The sequence below is a fragment of the Protopterus annectens genome, chromosome 1.part0 (assembly GCF_019279795.1).
Source record: "Protopterus annectens isolate FY-2018-M chromosome 1.part0, PAN1.0, whole genome shotgun sequence".
NCBI lineage: Eukaryota > Metazoa > Chordata > Ceratodontiformes > Protopteridae > Protopterus > Protopterus annectens.
Genome location: NC_056725.1, coordinates 658765582 through 658785111, shown reverse-complemented (window position 1 = coordinate 658785111; position 19530 = coordinate 658765582). Strand labels below are relative to the sequence as shown.

At 39.8% G+C, this 19530-nt stretch overlaps 1 protein-coding gene across 2 annotated transcripts in view; it reads right to left on the bottom strand.

Moving 5' to 3' along the window:
• TMEM181 (transmembrane protein 181) overlaps nt 1-19530 on the bottom strand; it is a 1372946-nt gene that overhangs the window by 134226 nt on the left and 1219190 nt on the right. For both annotated transcript variants that reach the window (XM_044061980.1, XM_044061981.1), the window contains exon 11: nt 18894-18951. In XM_044061980.1, the coding sequence (XP_043917915.1) occupies nt 18894-18951 (58 nt within the window). The remainder of the gene's footprint in view (nt 1-18893; nt 18952-19530) is intronic.

The window sequence follows — 19530 nt, the reverse complement described above, 5'->3', positions numbered from 1 at the left end:
TTCTCTCAATCCCATCTAAGAGCTACTCTGATACATCTCCCAGTCTGTGTCAAATAAATTCACTACTCTTGCCCAAACTAAATTTTTTTCCAATAAAATACATCACTCTGTATACTCCACCTAAAAGCTGTACCCTCCTTCTATTTTTCACAGGTAATTCAAAGCAAAAACATACACTACTACTCTTCTCTCCCAAAATTTCTTTCATACACCCATGTGGAGACATTCACCCTAATCCAGGTCTCACTTCCACCATCCTACCATCACTATCTAACACCAGTAATGCCTGTAAATACTTACAAATTATAACACTAAAGCTTCAAAATAATTGTAATAAAACTACTGAACTTCCTGCTTGGATAGCTCTGATTAAACCTGACATCATTCCAGCTACAGAAACCTGGCTAAAACCAAACATAAAAGACTGAATTCCTCCCTCCAGGGCTTTAATACAATAAGGATAGACCGATATCACAAAAAAGGAGGTGGTGTTGCACTCTTTTCCCAAATAACTACAATATAGTCCCATACAAAGGATCCTATCCTCAGTTCTCTAATGCTGTAATTCTTATTTCTTTCCCAAAAATAAACAAATCAAAAAAGTTATGTATCACAGTTCTATACAATCACCCGATAATAGTATCATGGGTTTCCAGGACTATAAAAATTAAACAATCATTCTGGATGATAACATCAACTGGTTAAATTTCTGTTCTGAATTCCCATCCTCAAATATTAACCTATTTAATTTCAGACAACTTATCACCACACTCCAATAAGGTTCAACAAGAACAGTAATGATGACTCCATTCTAGACTTGATACTGGTTACTGACCCAACTAAAATCCCCTCAGCTGGTACTCTCCCAAATGTCATTAGTGATCATATCCCAGCCTTTGTGCATAAAACAGCTCCCTCATTCCATAAACATCATCATTACAAACAAGTTAAGAATCTAACCAATTTTAACCCACAAACATTCACAATATACTAAAAATATCAACTGTAACAACTTAAAATGCCTTCCTCCTGATGATGCAATGGATTACTTAAATACAGCATTTCTAGATACTCTAAACAGTCTCGCAACCCCTAGGGTAAAAAAAAGGGTGAAAGCCAACCATGCCGCATGGCTAACCAAAGCAAATAATGATCTCATGTTAACTAGGGATAAAACTTGGAAACAGTGGCATAAATATAAAAACCTCTCAGACATGTTGATATTCAAACAACATCGCAAACAGGTAAAAAAGACAGGTAACCAAAAACAAAACGGGCTATTGCCTAAAACTTCAAATAAGCCATAAGCAGAATCCCAAATAATTCTGGTCATCCATAACATCATTATTAAACCTAGACACAAAAAGCAACCCATGTCTGCACCCTGACAAAACTCTAGAACAAGCAGCTAGTCTCTAACTCTCACTTCACAAATTCCATAGCAAACATCACTGGTAATTTTTCACAACCAAACTTTAACACAAATAATACAGGCAAAGCCACCCTATCCCGTCCACTTCTTCTTCTTCAACCTTACTTCACTCCAATAAATCAAGAGACATCCCTCCACCCACATTCTCACTAAATCCCATTCCAACCTCTACAAAAGACTACTACGCAAACTAAAACCTAGCTCTAATCCAGCAGATAATCTAGCCACAGAATATCTAAAATTTGCAATTAGTATACTTATTAACAGATCAATCTAAGAATCACATGTTCCAAAAATTTGAAAAAAAGCCTTTATTCTACCCCTTCACAAAGGCAGAAACTCAACAGTCCCATAGCCATCCTGCCCTCCTATCGTGAAGCTTCTTGAAAAATGCGTACACACACACAACTTCTACACTTCCTCCTTAATAAGCAAATCCTATCAACTACTCAAAATGGATTCAGACCAGGCACAGTACCACAACTGCTTTAATATCCTTCTTAGACACAGTCAACAAAGTCAAAGACCCCGGCAAAATTGTTTCCATTCTATTTCTTGACTTGCCTTAAAGCTTTTGATACAGTCTCTCACTCACTTATTCTAACTCAGCTCTCAAATACTGGTCTCTCACCTCCCTCTCCTTAGCTGTTTTTTTAGTTACCTATCAGATAGACAACAGGCAGTTAAATGGCAAAACTACCTATCTCCTCGTCTTCACAGCTCTACCGGTGTTCCCTAAGACTCTATATATTAGGACCAATCTTACTTAACATCTTTCTTAACAATCTTCAGTCCACACTCAGTCAAGGGTCACTCACACAATATGCAAACAACTCTACCATAATATGTTCTGCGTATTCTACATCAGATCTACAACAAATCACCCAATCAGGTTTTACTTCCATAGACACTTCCATAGATACTTGGTTACATAATAATCTCTCGCTTAATCCAAACAAGACCAAACTTATCTTATTTACCCCCATGAAAAACAGCCCCATAAACAAAACTCAACTCATTATATTTTCTCAGAGCAACATATGTATAGAACTTGTTATTCACACCAAGCTGCTAGGAGTAATAAATTGATGAAAGCCTAAAATTTGATCTGCATGTACAACACAACATCAATAAAACCCACCAAAAGTTAGGTATTCTTTACAGGCAAAAGTATTCCCTTAGTCCCTCTACTAAATTACTTGCTACCACCTATCTACTTCCTTCTATCATCTCTCTTACTCACTAATCTGCTATCCTTCTAACAAAGCTGGAAATCTGTTGTAACAAAATTGTCAAGTTTGCAACAAATGCTAATAGTTCTAGACATCACTGCACATCTCTACTATCACTGAACTTGCTGGAACTTCCACCTTATTTCACCTACCTTCAATTAACCACTGCATACAAAATAATTTGCAAATCGTCGGCCTGTCCTGCTCTTATTTCTTTGTTTTCCCACTGTCTTCCCTTTAGGTCTCTTAAATCTGAAAAACACCTTTTGCTTGTCCACAAGCCTAAACTACCCACAGGTCAACTTTATTCATGTGTGACAGCCAGCGTCCAGAATGCCATACCATTTTCAATCAGAACCATTCAGAGTAATGATTCATTCAAAATGTCTTCGCGAGAATAACTCTAACTGGATTTGTACTTGTACCAAGCTTCCTCTTATGACACTATCAATACACTGTCAGCAGTAACTTAACTGCACTTATAACTGAATCTTTTACATAATCTACCTTTTTTACTTTTATTGTCTTTGCTATTACTTTAAGATTGTATTTATTGTACTCTCTACAAAATGTCATTCTTACTAATTGCTAATATCTACCCGTGAGTATTTTTCTGTAAATTGTGTAAATTTTTTCATATTATTAAATGTGTTATCTTCTTTGGAGCTCTTCTCCCTGGGCCTCCACTCTCAATGACCCAGTGGACTATCCCAGTAAACAACTGCCAATAAATAAATAAATATGTGTTCAGAGTGTATGCCAACGTAGTGAACTTATATATGTGTGTATGTGTGTGTGTGTGTGTGTGTGTGTACATTTTTATATAATGTTATATAATATAAAAATAGATCAGAATCAATATGCAACTCTTTACAGTGGAAATGTAGTAGGACTGTTAGAGATTGAAATTAAACATGCTGACTTAGATGTGCATACATCTCCACTGAAGAAAATTCAAATAAACCTTATTTGGACCCCCTCCCCAGCATAAAACTGTATATACAAGAACATCTGTATTCAGAATGAAGAAAAAACAGGAAATACTGCCTGTGACTAGAGAGAAGACAACTGTCTGTTAAGTTAATGTTTTGCTTCTGAAACACATACCATAGGGTCTGCATTCCTGAAACTGAGCTCAAGGTGAAATTAATTTTGCCTGTGAAAATGTGCAGCTGCTGTTCAGACTACTAAGTCAGGGGTAGTTAGAATTCACTAAACATTTTTGCTATTCATAGTGAAAGGACCAGATAAGATTTGATTTTCTTCGATATGCCAGCTGCCTGTTTAAACCATTTACATTATACTATTTATACTAATTTGTGCAAGTGCAAAGCTGATAAGCACTAATATGTACACTGCATAATACATACTTTATTTCAAGTACAGAAATTTTATTGTTCAATTTTAAATGTTTGCGACTAGTGATTTATTCATTAACTTACAGGTATATGCAATGAAATGGGGGTACTAATAAATGCTGTCACCTGCCTATCAAAGTGTTACTGCTTAAGTTATTGTTACCACAGAGGCAATTAATGGTTTGCTCGTTTTAAGGCTAAACAGTAACTGCATTTCTGGTGTGCTAGAAAGATTAGCTGGTTCATAGGTAGGTACTAGGCTATTGGCCCTAGGGCCTATATCAGCCTAGCCAAAAATGTACCCTGGCTTTCGCCACCCAAGAAAATTATTTTCCTGTGCCCCTGTCGAGCAGAGCCACAGAAATGATCCCTGAGGTGAATTTCCTATTTCCCATCCAATCATCAAGATTTTTCTTGAAGAGTGCGCTAATGAGGAGCTCTGTTTGAAATAGATAGAGTACGGGAAGTCTCTGGGACAGGAATATATCCCTCCAGCATGCTCTGTTTATTGTGGTGACAAGGTTTAGGTCCCTAGAGCGTGTAGCTCAGAGGGATTGGGATTTCTTTAAGTGGAGCATGTCCAACAGCTCTGGGTTTAACATAGCTTTGTATGTTAGGCAGAGATCACCTCTGAGTAGACGAATTGCGATGGAGTAAAGCTGGAGTTGTTTTAGATGGTCTGCGTAGGGCATCTGTTTGAGGCCAGTAATCCTCTTTGTGGGGTATTTCTGTGGCCTTTCCAGTTGTAGATGTCTTGTGAGGTACATATCAAAAGGGGCGTTGTACTTTATAATGAGTCTAATGAGTGATGAGTAGAGGGGAACAATTACCTCTTTTTTTCTGGATGAGAAACCTTTTGTGATGAGGTCAGCCACGTAGAAGGATTTCCTGACCACTGTGGTGATGTGATTATCAAAGGAGAGACTACTGTCCACCTGTGTCCCAAGGTCTCATCACATTTTTGGCATTAAGTAGACTATCAGCTATGTGGTAGTTCATGGGTACAGAGTTTTTGCCAAAGGGGATGACAATACACTTTTTGGCATTGAGCTTCAGGCCATGGCTTTGACACCAGGTATCTGTCTCAGTGAGGCCTTTTTGTAGTATGTCCACATCATTAGGAGTTTTGATTATGGTTCCTAGTTTGCAGTCATCTGCAAAGTTTGTTAGCCAAAGACCTTCTGCGTTAGCCTGTACTTCAGAGAAGTAGATACCAAACAGGAGAGGACCCAGGAATGAACCCTGTGGTACTCCCCTTGTCACTGGTCTGAAGTCGGATTTGGAGTCTACTACTTTCAAAGTGTGGGTTCTGTCCGTGAGCCAGTTGGCAACCCATCTTGTGACATAGGGATTTATACCTAGCTTAGTGAGCTTATCTATAATTCCAGAGTGGGGGATGGTGTCGAAAGCCTTGGCGAGATCTAGATAAGCTGTGTGAACCACTTTACCCTCATCTATGGCTTTGGTGACTGCTTCAAAGAAGTCAATCAGGTTTTGGAGACATGATCTGCCTTTTACAAATCCAAACTGTGTAGGGTCCAGAATTTGGAGATTACCAATGTCTTTGTTTATGAGTTCCATGATGATACGTTCCATGGCCTTGCAGACCAGGCTAGTCAGGCTAATGGGGCGGTAGTTCCCGGGGTCCGTCATGGCTCCCCCTTTGTGGAGTGGGATAATCGTCGTGGTGCGCCATTCAGTGGGCACAAAGCCTGAGGTGAGGCTATGATTGAACATTGTACTTAGGTTAGGGTGCCAATTCATTCTGTAGTTCGTGTAGAACGCAGCCTGGGATATCGTCAGGTCCCATGGATGCTGTGTTCGTGGCTTTGGAGAGTGTGTTTTTTTACCTGTGCAGCCGTGATTACAGGAACTTTGCATTCTTCCAGTATAGAGATGGGCCCTCTAGGCAGTGAGAGTGGGGTAAAGGTAGCACTGAACCCATCTAGTGACATAGGGGTTTATATTTAAGCTGGTGAGCTTATCTATAATGCCCGAGTGGGGTATTGTATCGAAGGCTTTTGCGAGGTCCAGGTAGGCTGTGTGGACCACCTTCCCCTCATCAATGGCCTTGGTGACGGTTTCAAAGAAATCAACCAGGTTTAAGAGGCAGGATCTGCCCTTAACAAAGCTGAACTGGGTAGGATCCAGTGTCTGTAGGTCCCCAATATCTTTATTTATGAGGTCCATGATGATCCTTTCCATAGCTTTGCAGACCAAGCTAGTCAGGCTTATGGGGCAACAGTTTCCAGGATCTGTTGAGGCACCACCTTTGTGGAGAGGGACCACTGTCGCTGTACGCCACTCTTTGGGTACATATCGTGTAGTAAGGCTGAGATTGAACAGTAGTTTTAAGTTTGGGTTTAGCTCTTTTTGGAGTTCATGTAGGACGCAGCCCGGGACACCGTCTGGTCCCATTGATGCTGTGTTTTTTTGCTTTGGAGAGGGCGGCTCTTACCTGAGCATCTGAGATGTCAGGGGGGCAGCACTCTACTGGGATAGATATTTGCCCTTTTGGTGGGGGGGGGGAGAGAAGTTTGCACTGAACCTGTCAGCTAGGATGTTGGCAATGTCTGTGGGTTCGGTGTATTTTTTGTCATTTTGGACTAATTCTGAGCATATCTGGGAATTCCCACCCAGGTTCCTAACATAACTAAAGAAAGCCTTGTGATTATCCTTAGTGTCCTGTGCAATTTTTCTCTCAAAGCTGGCCTTAGACGATTTTATAAGTGCCCGTAGTTTTTTGCTAATACTGATCAGAGATGCTTTCCCTTTTTGGGATTATGTAGTAGCTTCCTCCTTCTGTTGTACAGTTTGTTTATGGCTGGGGTCCACCAGACAGGACGCCTGCCTTTGGAGGATTGGGTCTTGGTTTTGTTTAGGATTGCATGATCCATGCATTCCTGAAGGTGTTCATAGAATGTGTTTATAAAGGATTCTGCGGTCTGGGCCATATTTTCCACAGGCCCGGGGGCTTTGAAGGATTCCACCTCGGTTTTGAGGAGTGTGAAATTTGCTTTAGAGAAGTTTTTCACTGTGGTTTTCTGGGCAGGGGCTGGGGTCGGGATGTGAATACCTAGTGAGATTAGTTTATGGTCTGATCTTACCAGTGAGGGATACACTTCTGGTCTGCAGCATAGAGTCCCCATGTTGGTGATGATCAGGTCCAGTATGTTTTCCCCTCTTGTGGGAGTGGTAACAAGTTGTTCCATAGCATTTGAGTTTATAAATTCTAGGAACCTTTGGGCTAGGGTGTTGGAGCTAGAGTAATGCTCCCAGTCTATGTTTGGGTAGTTGAAGTCGCCCAATATAATGGTGTTTGGAGAGACCTTCATATTTTCCAGTGTTCTCAGGAAGGCCGAATGGGGTTCCTGGGTTTGGGAGGGTGGTCTGTAGCAGGCTATAAACTGGAAGGCAGTTTTACCCACTGTTAGTTGCACATGGATAGTCTCTGATGCTTCGTGCTGTGCCACCAACCTGGAGGTGTGGGTATCTTTGACGAATATTGATACTCCCCCTCCTTTTGTGGTTCGGTCCAAGCTTTGGGGCCGAAAAGCATGGTATGAGATATAACCTGGTAGTGCTGGGGTGCTCTCGGGAGCCCTGAACCAGGTTTCTGTTACTGCACAGATATCGATGTTCTCCATGCTAAGGAGAGTTTCAAGTATGTGCATCTTGAGGTTTAGACTTCTGGCGTTGAGTAGCATTACTCTTAGTTTCTTATCCCTTGTGATACCTATGGAGGTGGGTTTGTCTTTTGAGCCTTGCCTAAAAAAGACACTATGGGGGTAGCAAGAGCCTTTGCCAATATCCAAAAGCCCAGGGGTGACAGGTGCAAGCCATCCCTAGCAAAGCATCGTGGCTTGTTGAGCATGTCAACCCAGGCTGACAGGCACTGGATCCCCTTTGAATGACACCAATACTTAAGCCAATTGTTGAAATTGATCATCTTGTCTTCATATTGTGGCATCATTCTTGGTGAGGGTAAGATGCTACTCAAGGTCAGGGTCATACCGGCCTGGGCCACATGCTCAGAGAGCTCCTCTATGTCTCTTTTCATGTAGTCCAGGGAGGTACGTCTCAGGTCATTCACACCAGCATGGACAATGACTGAGTCATATTTGTACTTGCCTTGGAGTGACCTGAGTGCTTGTGTTATGTGGCGGATCCTAGCGCCTGACAGGCAGCTCACTGTGACCTTCTCCTTGTTCAGCCTGGTGAGCGGGACGTCAGTGTGAGTGTGAGAGTCACCTATTACAAGTGTATCAGGTGTGTTATTTAGCCTTAAGGGCTGTGACTGTTTGGCACACTGGCTTTGTGAGCTATGTGTTGCAAGTGTTTAGTTTTGGGGTAGCGGTTGCTTGGGTGTCTGCTTTGGAGGTCTCTGATGCTTAGGCAGATTTTTATTTAGAGCCTCCGAGTATGTTTTTGTGTGTTTATGTGTTTGGTTTGCTGTTGTGGTAGGTCTATGTGAGACTGGAATTGTAGTGAGTGTGGTTTCCTTCTCCTCCTGACTGGTTACGCCAGTACTGAGTTGAGAGAGCTTAGCCTCCAGTTTTGCTATATGGATGCATCTCTCACATGTGCTGGAATTTGTTGGGAGGAGGAGAGGGTTGTCTGTGTACATGAGGCAGTTGTAACATTGCCTCAAGATTCCCAGATTCACCAGCTGGACCGGAGAGGAGATTGACAACTGACCTTTGGACATGCTAGAATAGTATTGGGAATTCCTTTATAATTTAAAAAAAGGGCCAATGGGGAACAAGGTACTCAAGGGGAGTTTGTGAGGTTGTAGTGCTTTTAATTTTTTAGTGCTGACTTATATAATTGCTTTAGTGAGCAAGTGCCAGGAAACTTAAATGCAATGTGTTACAGGTAACTTAAATGCAAAAACGACAAGCAGTAACTTTCTTTTAAGTGAAACAAGGAAATAAGTACAGTAAGCAATGCAGATATCACTAGGGATCCACAGAAGCGCTGAAAAGCCGCGTTTTAGGTGGTATTAGCGTTTCAGGGAAATAACAAGCAAACAAACAACACGCATACAAACAAAGCTAGATTCAGCAGGCCTGGATCTAGTCTATGCTACAGCAAACACGGTGTACCAATTTCAGTAAGAAACAGTTGAAATATGCAGGCACTATAAGCCTTTAATCAGAAATTCCCAGCTCAGAAGGGCAGAGTCCAGCCTCTCCTCCCACAAGAGTGCAGACCATGAGCCTTCTTAATGTAAAATAACTGGCCTGAAGCCCAAGTGCTTAAGCCAGAACTAATACACTTTTAGAATAACAGACACTGAGCCCTCAATCAGCAGTTCCCAACTTAGAAGGATGTAAGCTACCTGTCATGCCACCACAGTGCAGGCCACAAACCTTCCTAATGTAAAACAACTGGTCTGAAGCCCAAGTGCTTAATCCAAAAGACTTAGAAAGGATAGCTACACTTTAATCAAGTTACTACCAAGCAGTAGTAAATACAATTGAATACTTTAAAGAATGCCTGGATTAGTGCTCAAGTTATACAAACAAAGCTAGATTTAGCAGGCCTGGATCTAGTCTACGCTACAGCAAACAAGGTGTACCAATTTCAGTAAGAAGCAGTTCAAATATGCAGGCACTATAAGCCTTTAACCAGAAATTCTCAGCTCAGAAGGGCACAGTCTAGCCTCTCCTCCCACAAGAGTGCAGTCCACAAACCCTTTTAATGTAAAATAACTGGCCTGAAGCCCAAGTGCTTAAACCACAATTAATACACTTTTAGAATAACAGACACTGAGCCCTCAATCAGCAGTTCCCAACTTAGAAGGATGTAAGCTACCTGTTCTGCCACTACAGCGCAGACCACAAACCTTCTTAATGTAAAACAACTGGTCTGAAGCCCAAGTGCTTAAACTAAAAGGCTTAGAATGAGTTACACCAAGCAGTAATAAATACAACTGAGTACTTTTAAGATGACCTTAAAAGCAAAATAAAGTAGGAAGAAACACAAATACAGTAAAAGCAGAAATTTTTTTTTTCAGAAAAGTAGCAAAACAGTAGTAAAACAATTCACACGCAGTGCAAGCTGGCACACTTGAGTATGTAGCAATATTAGTCCACACACAGTTTGAAAAAATTTAATTAAATTAAAAAGGACTAAAAGCAAGTGCAGAAAGGGTTTATTAGGTAGAATGCGGTAAAGAGATGGGACTGGGGGAGTGTCCTAGATCAAATCTACAGTGGGGTGGGCACTGCAAAAGCCACCAAATTTAAACTACAACCAAGTACTTGTGGAGTGACCTGAGTGCGTGCATTATGTGGCGGATCCTGGCAGCTGACAGTAACTTTCTCCTCGTTTAGCCTGGTGAGTGGAACATCAGTGTGCCTGACTATAGAGTCACCTATGACTAGAGTGTTGGGTACGTTGTTATGCCTTATGGGCTGTGTCTGAGTGGCACACTGAGTTTGTGGGCTATGTGCCATTTGGGTTGTGTAGGGGGGTGGAGTTTGCTTGCGTTTCTGCTTTGGAGGCCCCTGATGCTTGGGCAGGTTTTTATTGAGAGCCTCCGCAAATGTAGGTGTGTGTTTTATGTTTCTATGTGTGTGTTTTGGTGGTGTAGGTTTTGAGGGACTATGTGATGAGTGTGGTGTGGTGCAAGTGTTTACCTTCTTCTCTTGACTGTCTAGTCCAGTCTTGGGTGAAGAGAACTTTGCTTCCAGTTTGGCTATATAAGTGCATCTCTCACAGGTTGTAGTGTTGGGTGGTAGGAGGAGAGGGTTGTTTGTGTACATGAGGCAATTTCTGCATTGCCCTAAGATGCCCAGATTCATCAGATAGACAGGAGAAATCACTGGGAGCTGACCCTTAGACATGCCTGGATAGGTGCTGATGTATTAAGTATTAAAAACTACTTTCCTCTAGACAAGTGAGGAAAGTTGAGTGTTGTAGTAATTTGCAGCTTACTTAGTGCTTACAATGAGTTCTGAACAAGTGCTGAGTTCAAAGAAACAGATTTGAGTGCTGAAACTAGAAAACTGGCTAGTTCTAAGAAACACAATTAAACTAGAAGGCTTCCCTCCAAGACAGAAAGGCTTGGGGGCTCAGAAGCCTACAAACAGTTTAGACCACTTACAGGAAAGGCAGGAAACAGGGTTAATTTTTTTTCTTTCCCAGATGCTCTCTTTTTACACAGTAAGAGTGCCTGAAATCAGAATATAATCTCACTGCACTCAGTTGAGTGAGCAAATAAGATGGGCCCAGAAGGAGTATCCAAACACAAATTTACAAGAGGGGCAGGCAGTTTTAAAGCTACCAAGATTAACACCAAAACAGAAACAGGGAGGGTGGGTGGGGAACAAACTGAAAAACAGAGTCAAAACTTCCAGTTCAGTTAATATTCAATGCAACACAAATAAATCAATTAAAATGCTGTATTATTTGTAAAAAGTGCAGATAAAAGGTACATAAATTCTCTTATACGTCCAGTTGATTACAGCTAGATCTTTGCCGGCCAAAGCTGAGGTTCATTACCACAAAGACAGGAAAGTGGGTGTTCACAATGGACAGATGTCTTTATCCCTTCCTAGAAAACAATGTGTGCATAACTAGAACTGTCGAAGTTTTTAGTTACTGTTGATAATGGAAGGCATTATGCTAGGAGAAATGCAGGTGAGGTCATGGGGAACACGTTATTATAACTTTGTTCTACTGCTGGTAAGTGTACAGTTTATTTCAGTATAACAGTTCATAGATAATTACTCAAGGCATTAATGTGCATCTACTGGTGGGCAGTGTACTATTAAAGCAAATCATCTCTTGCATATTAACTGGATTGCAGATGTGGGTTTCAAGATCCCACACCCTTGCATTTCACCTATTTGGTGGCAGATGTGGGATTTGTACTACTATTCTTCCCACAAACTCATCTACAAGATGAAGTCTTCAGCTCTGAGCAATGGTCCAAGGACTCCTATTTCACTTGAGCACCCCAGTGTAACCTCCTTGAGTGGTATTCCCTGGTCAGATGTCTTTGTTCATCAAGGGTCCAGTTTTAGAACATGTTCTAGAAGATGCAACATCGCTTATAATGCCTTGTTCTTGGACTATACTGGAGCCATCAGGAACAATCTTGGCAAAGATCTTACATGCAGTAACAATACCTCTGAATTCAAGAAAACACTTCCACTGTACTCTCACTTAAGTTTTTGCCCTTACACTAAGACATTTGTCATATGTATTTGCTCTGCCTCTTCTCAACTTGAGTCTCCCCCTTCTGCTTTGCTTTTCCACCCTCTTACATCTCCACCCTCCATATGTATTAATTTAGGTGCACTGCTTATTCTTCCTGGCTGTCAGCAAGTAACTTCTTAATATTTCTTGATAAAATTTAATAACATAAAGCTATCCTACAACTGCAATATTTCATATGCTCTGTATTACATCAGTATGGTTTATACCAAACTTCGCTCCAGTTCACGCTACATAATACAGCAATTCAGTTTGTTAAAATATATTTTTCTCTCTATTTTAAATGTCTCCTTGTTCTGTACACACCATTATATTATTTATTTATTTATTTATTTTTTATTTAACATTTGTTGACCGGGAATGTCCGACTAGGTTCCACAGATCCTGTTTTCAGCGGAGGCCCGGGGAGAAATGCTCCAAATGCATGTCTTTGGAATGTGGGAGGAAACGGAGGAAACCCACGCGAACACAGGGAGAACATGCAAACTCCACACAGAAGGCACCCCAGCCGAGAATCGAACCGGAGAACCTCTTGCTGTGAGGTGACAACGTTAACCACTGCACCACTGTGCCGCCCATTATGTTTTACATTTGACCCTCCTTCAATCATGCACATACAAAACAGCAGCTAATCTTATTTTTTTTTAATATTTACTTTTACTTTATGTAATTCTGTACTTAACTTTATGCAGTGATGCTTGAATTTTTCATATGTCCTGTCTACATTAACACATATTTTTCTCATATTTTTCCTCAATCCATCCATTGAAATGGCCCACAGCCCTGCTGGACAACCCAAAAAACAAACCATAAATAATAATTAATCACCGAGTGACTATACTGCCTAGCCATTAACCATCTGTGTACACTGCTCTTTGGCCAGAGTTGAGGCTGACAAAGGTCCACAAAAATAAGTCCACTTAACTGGGTGAAGAGAACTAACTAAATGAATATATAAATACTTATTTGCTTGCATCTCTGTTTACTGTTTATAAAAGAACAACCAGGACAAGCTCTGGTCAGCTTGACTTGTCAACATGTTTATTTTAATTTGATGTTGATTTCTTTGAATGCTACAGATAAGGGCAGCAAAATCGAGTGAAAAAGTATAGCATAACAAGTGCTGACAGTTAAACAGTAAAATCAGTTGCTCTTCAACTTCAGAACATAAATAAAACATTCTGATATTTTATTCACATCTGATTTTGGTAAAACCACTGGCCAACTTATTCCCAAACCCACAGTACCACTCTCTTATGTGGGAAACCTGGTACTTTGCCAGTGAAAAAATAACCTTTTTAAAACACACACACTAAGAGTAGAATATCAGATTTTAAACTGTTTGGTTAATCAGCATACTCTGACTTACACATATGTTCTTGGGTCACACCTGTAAAAGGATGTCATTTTGGTTAAATGATACGTTCAAAATTATACATCATGCAGGTGAAGATACAACCCATTTGCAATCAGTTGCTTTAGTCAACTAAAATGTACTGTCAGAAATAAACTTCTAATTTCTACATTTTGTGGTGCAAGAAGATCTAAGGAAAACGTATAACACTGCCAATGACTGTTAAAGATGGTACAACAGTCACAGGACAGACATAGTACACAAAAGCTGTCTCATTACTGCTGGTGTATGACAGCTGACCATGCTGCATTACAAACATTTTCAGGAAGTGATTCCAGAATGGGGCAGCTGGCTGGAGAGTGACAAGTAAGAAGGCGCAGCCTGTTGCTCTGATTTGGGGGGGGGGTGGATCCTGATGCAAAGCGATGCTAACTGATGATGGCTAGGAGGAAGTGCACAATGTGTGTGTGCACATCTGTGTGTGTGTGTGTGTGTGTGTGTGTGTATATGTATACACATATATATATATATATATATATATATATATACACACACACACACACACACACATACTGGACAGATATATTTATCACCTTGAACGGAGTCTCTAGACTTGAAAATACTGGACATGTAAATTCAAAATCAAAGGCAAATGTAAAGGTAAGGCTACAACAACTTATCGAACGAAGAGGAATTAAAATCTGTAACTCATCATTATACTGGTGAGCTATTAGAAGTGCAAAAGTATATAGCATGTCAGCAATTAAAAGAGAGAGCGTCCTTGTTTAGGGATGCTCCTTGTTTACTTATTGATGATGTAATGGTGACAACGTCCCTTGAATGCTCTGCTACTCTTCCTAGTAGAAAGGAAGATTACTGCAAGAGATAAACTGCATTTAGAAAAAGTGTTTCATTACTAATCTTGAGCAAGATGTAGATCCACAAGGATAGAAACCTGTAATTATCCTCTAGAGATAGAAATGTTTATTGAAGGGAGATTATCTGATGCACGGTCTGCTAATTATGCATTAGTATTTAGAACAGTAAATAATTTGTTTCACCTTAGCAGGGCTACTATTTGGCAGATGGATATTACCATCTTGATAAAAGTTAACATGTAGACAACTGTACAGTATCCATGACTTAGTAAAATACTGCAGATATAGTGTTTGGAAGTTAGGTGAGAAAAACTGATAAAGATCTGGAAGGTTTTGTTTAACAGTATTTTAAGAGGAGAAGAAGTACCTGCCATCCTGGAAGAAGGCAGTGGCAACGGTAATACCTAAAGAGGGTAAAGATCCATTGGATCCAGCCTCATACGGGCCCATTTCAATACTAAACCATGATTATAAACTGTTCATGTCTATAATGGATAAAAGAATGGCAAAAGTGATACCAAAATTGATAGATATGGATCAGTGTGGTTTTGTGGAGGGGAGGCACACATTTAACAATATTAACAGAACACTGATGATCCAGAGGGAAGCAGAATGTAAAAAAGTACCACTTTTTATTGATGGGTCTTGATGCAGAGAAAGCATTTGAGAGAGTATAATGGGACTTCATGAGCATTTGCTTTCCCTGATACAATTATAAGGTTGATTAGAAGAATACATGAGGGATCGGAAGCGGGAATTAACGTGGGCGAGGTCCTCTCAGATAATTTCTGCTTGAGTAGAGGAACCAGGCAGGGTTGTCCGCTTTCCCCTTTGTTGTTTGCATTATATTTAGAACCACTGGCAAAGAAAATAAGGGACACAAACATTTAATGGTAGTCAGGAAAAGATGGCTTTATTTGCAGATGATATTTTATACATGACAAAACCAGAAAGGGACATTACAGTGCTGTGGAACATTTTAAGACAGTTTCAAATCTTCTTGGGATACAAAATTAATGAAGCTAAAACAAAGGCAAGAGCAGTAATTTATGTACCCACACACAAAATGGTTCAACAATATCCATATTTCTGGGGACAGGATAAAATGAAGTATTTAGGAGTATGGATTATAAATGACTCTGTGGTGGCAGCAAAGGATATGTGGAAAGAGACTAAACAGAAGATAATGCAAAAATTGAGAAAGTGGAAGTTTTGTTATATGGATATGGATACCAACATACAAGCCATTAAAATGTTATTAGTCTCTTTAGTCTTATACACAGGTCAGGCATACATTTATCAACCGGAGAAGTTGTGGATAGTAATTAAAAAAGAGATAAAGGATTTTTATATGAGAAGGCAAGACAGCAAGGGTCAAGTGGGATAAGGTGATTCTACCAACAGAACAAGGCAGACTAGGATTACCTAATTTGAGGGGGTATTTTACAGCAACACAGTTAAGGCTCTTATACATAGCACAAGCAGAAAACTATATTTCAAAGTGGATAGGAATGATGCTGATACAGGGAGGAAGCTCAAGATATAAGGAGAGATTGGGATTTTGGTTGCAGACTCTTAAGGAGAACAACCAAAATTATACAGAGTATTATATTCATAAAACAGCAGGGAGTATTCTAAGAACCAAAACAGCAAGAGAATGAAGAAGAGAGATTTTGCCGATGGGGATGACTTTGGTCAGGGATACAGGTAATAGGCAAGAGGGAGCTGGAATTTAATGGAGAAAACTGACAAAGGAACCAAGGTATTGGAAGCAAATAACTAGAAAGGGAAAGGTAACAGAATGGGAAGAGGCCAAGAATTTATTTGGACAGCAGGTTAGAGATTGCCTTCTCTATCAAGGGCTGTTATCAGAGTACAGGCAAAGAGAAAGAAATAGGGGGGGCTCCTAACTGAAAGACCAGCACTGGTAGAGTTTTTAATAGACTCTAGAACAGAAGCTGCTGTTATAAAAATAATAATTAGTAAAGCATATAAAATATTGCATGATAACTATAAGAATCAATCAGAGGAGCTTAGAATGGATTAGGAAGAGAGAGACTGGACAAGCAATTCACAGAGAGACAATGGGGGATATATGTATATCTCCCAAATATGCAACTAAGTCTAGAAGATTTAGGATATTTGCCTGGAAATGTTTACATAGGTATTTTTATACCCCAAGTAGAAGGTTTCCTCACATGGATAGCAAATATTGGAGGTGTGACAGGTAAGAAAGAGGTAGCTGGGAACATACGTTTTGGGAGTGTAATGTGCTGTACTGGCAGACTTTAGGGATTTCCTGCAGACCACTCTGTCGGAGATGCTGGGTTAGTAGATTGGACTGACTGGGGAGATGATTTTGAGTTATGTTACAGAATCGGAATTGCCTAGACATAGTAAAGCCTTGTGAAGTCTAATTATGGTGGCTGCTAAAAAAGCAATTACTAAAAAATGGAAATCAAAGTCTAGACCAGCTTTACTAGAAGTAGTGAATATAGTAACAGAGATAAAACAACTGGAATTGGAATCTTTAAAAAAGGGAAGGAGCAAACTACATAGCAAAAAAAATGGGAATTGTGGAAACAATATGTGCAGAGAAGGAGCGAGTTAAGATGCAGGATTTGAATGAGCCATATAATGCTTAACTGACAATGACTGGATGGTTTGTAAGTGATGTATAATGTTTGAAACTACAGTTGTTTCAATGATGTCAGTGATGTAAACTGTTTGCAACTAAAGTGGTATCATTTTGTATGTTTTTCATTTATATAAATGTAAGACTGCCTTTGACATACGTGAAAACTTAATAAAGATGCTTGGAGAAAAAATACTGCAGATATAGTAAATCAGATGTTCTTTTATATTGCCTAATAGCAAAAAATCACTGAAATCATACAATTTCATGTAGCAGTGTACCTTTGACCTTTTGAGTAGTAAAGGCTTTGAATGTCATATCAAGTACATCCTATGGGATTTGAAATTATAGCTATGAAGAGTTTAAAGTCTAATATTAATGGCACTATATCCAAAGGGTGTTTACTTCACTTTGGACAAAATATATGGAGAAACAATCCAAGTCCTGGGACTACCTGGTCTATATGTCTCTTGCCTTAGTTTCCCAGCTTGCTGTGAAAAAAACTGTAGTGTTTTCTTCCATATCTGCATTCTGCAAATTACGTGACATGTTCCCTGCTGAAGGAAAAGAACTTTTGCAGTACTTCACTGACTGGTACACTCTTGGTAAATCACTAAGTTCAGTACACAAACTACAGCATTTGCCAGATTTCCACCTCTATTTCCAATTTTCTTCTAGAATGTTGCGATACTGAATGACATCTTTCTTTCCCCGAACACAAAACTCTGTGGAGGAGTGGCATAGGCACCTGAGGTGCCTTCATGGCAGACGGATTGCTGATTTACAATTGGTGATGTCCATTTTAATTACAGAACAGTTTGAGTGGATAGAGTGTGGGTGTCTGCTGGATGCCCACCCTCCCCTAAAAAGAGAAAACTTATTCAGCTGCATAATCGGTTCACTTACATTTTACAGCACAGGTCCAAGGACGATATTCTGGGTTTCCTTAAAGCAATAGCAATGCTGCTTAAAATGTAAACTGGACATTTATTTTGTGTCAGTCACTACTTTCCTGTGTTACTGTCATCTCTACATATGTCTGTTTCATGGTACACAAAAGTGCTACGTTATGATACACTTTGCATACTCCAGACTGCTACTATAAGGTCTTACTATCTCAATGTTTCCATGCACAAGGCAGAGTTATACTGTAGAATATTTGACAGTATTGTCACTGGGTAATTTCTTCTACAGGTTTACAGAGGCCATGGGGTGTTGGGCATCACTGTAAACATCCGCCAATATCGACTTTCGATATTTTGAACTTCTTTGTCATGAGCTTTCATGACTCTGTGTTTTCAGCATTTAGGGCTCAATACTGCGAGTGTCGTTATTGTGCAAACTAGAACCTTATATTATACTTTATAGATATATATATATTTATTGGCAGACGTACCAGGAAAAGGTATGGGCAGCACTGTAGCTACAGGCCATGTACTTAATGTCATGGAATACTGACAGTGTCACCAGGAGTGGGTACAAGTGAAAACAGTTACCAGTAACTACCAGCTGCAAATAAAGTCCTCTTCCCCAATAATGCCACCACTGAGGCTAGCCTCCTACATGTAGCTAGCAATGAAGTAGACAGCTAATGGTAACAGAGGACAAACTAAGGCCTGAATGAAAATAAAAAAAGATTTATAAATGTAAACTATATGCCACATGATCACGTAACATAGTCAACCCTATACAGCTGCAGTTATTAAAAAATCATCAGTGTGACCCCTCACATCTGTTTTAACAAGAAGAAAAAATATGTCAGTTTTACTTTTGCTTACCTGAAAGTTGCCCGTGTCTACTCTATATTGATATGTTGGATCATGCAACTCATTTACCCTGAAAATGAAAAAAAAAACAGGGAAATGCATTACAGTAAGTGCATATTAGGAATGCTGAGTTCACAATAAGGCTCCTACTTTCACAAGTTTCCACAAACAAAACAAAGTTTGGCAAATAAACAAATCATCCCTTAGATTTTTTTTTTTAACTGCACGAAATTCATTTTCACAGAGAGAATACCAGAAACATACCTGCTTTGAATTTTCAAATGCTAACTTAGGGGAAAAAACGTGACTGAATGCGTTTGCAGCTATTCATCCTATGCTAACTTTGTCAGGTTTGCTACTCTGCCTACACAGAAACACTGCCAAGATGCATATTACCAATAAAATATAGTACTGTGTTCAAAGTACTAACACATTGTTACTTTTAATATATAAAATATAATATAAATGAAGAAAAATTCCAGTATGTGCAATGTCATCTTAATATGCTTGCGACGACCGTGCCCTAGCTCAGCAATCAAGGAGCCTCAATCCTCACCACTAACACCAGGGAGGTCGTCTCATAGAAGAGAAAAAGATAATTAATACACACAGTAAAGTACAATTTCCCTTAAGTGCACACATAGATCAT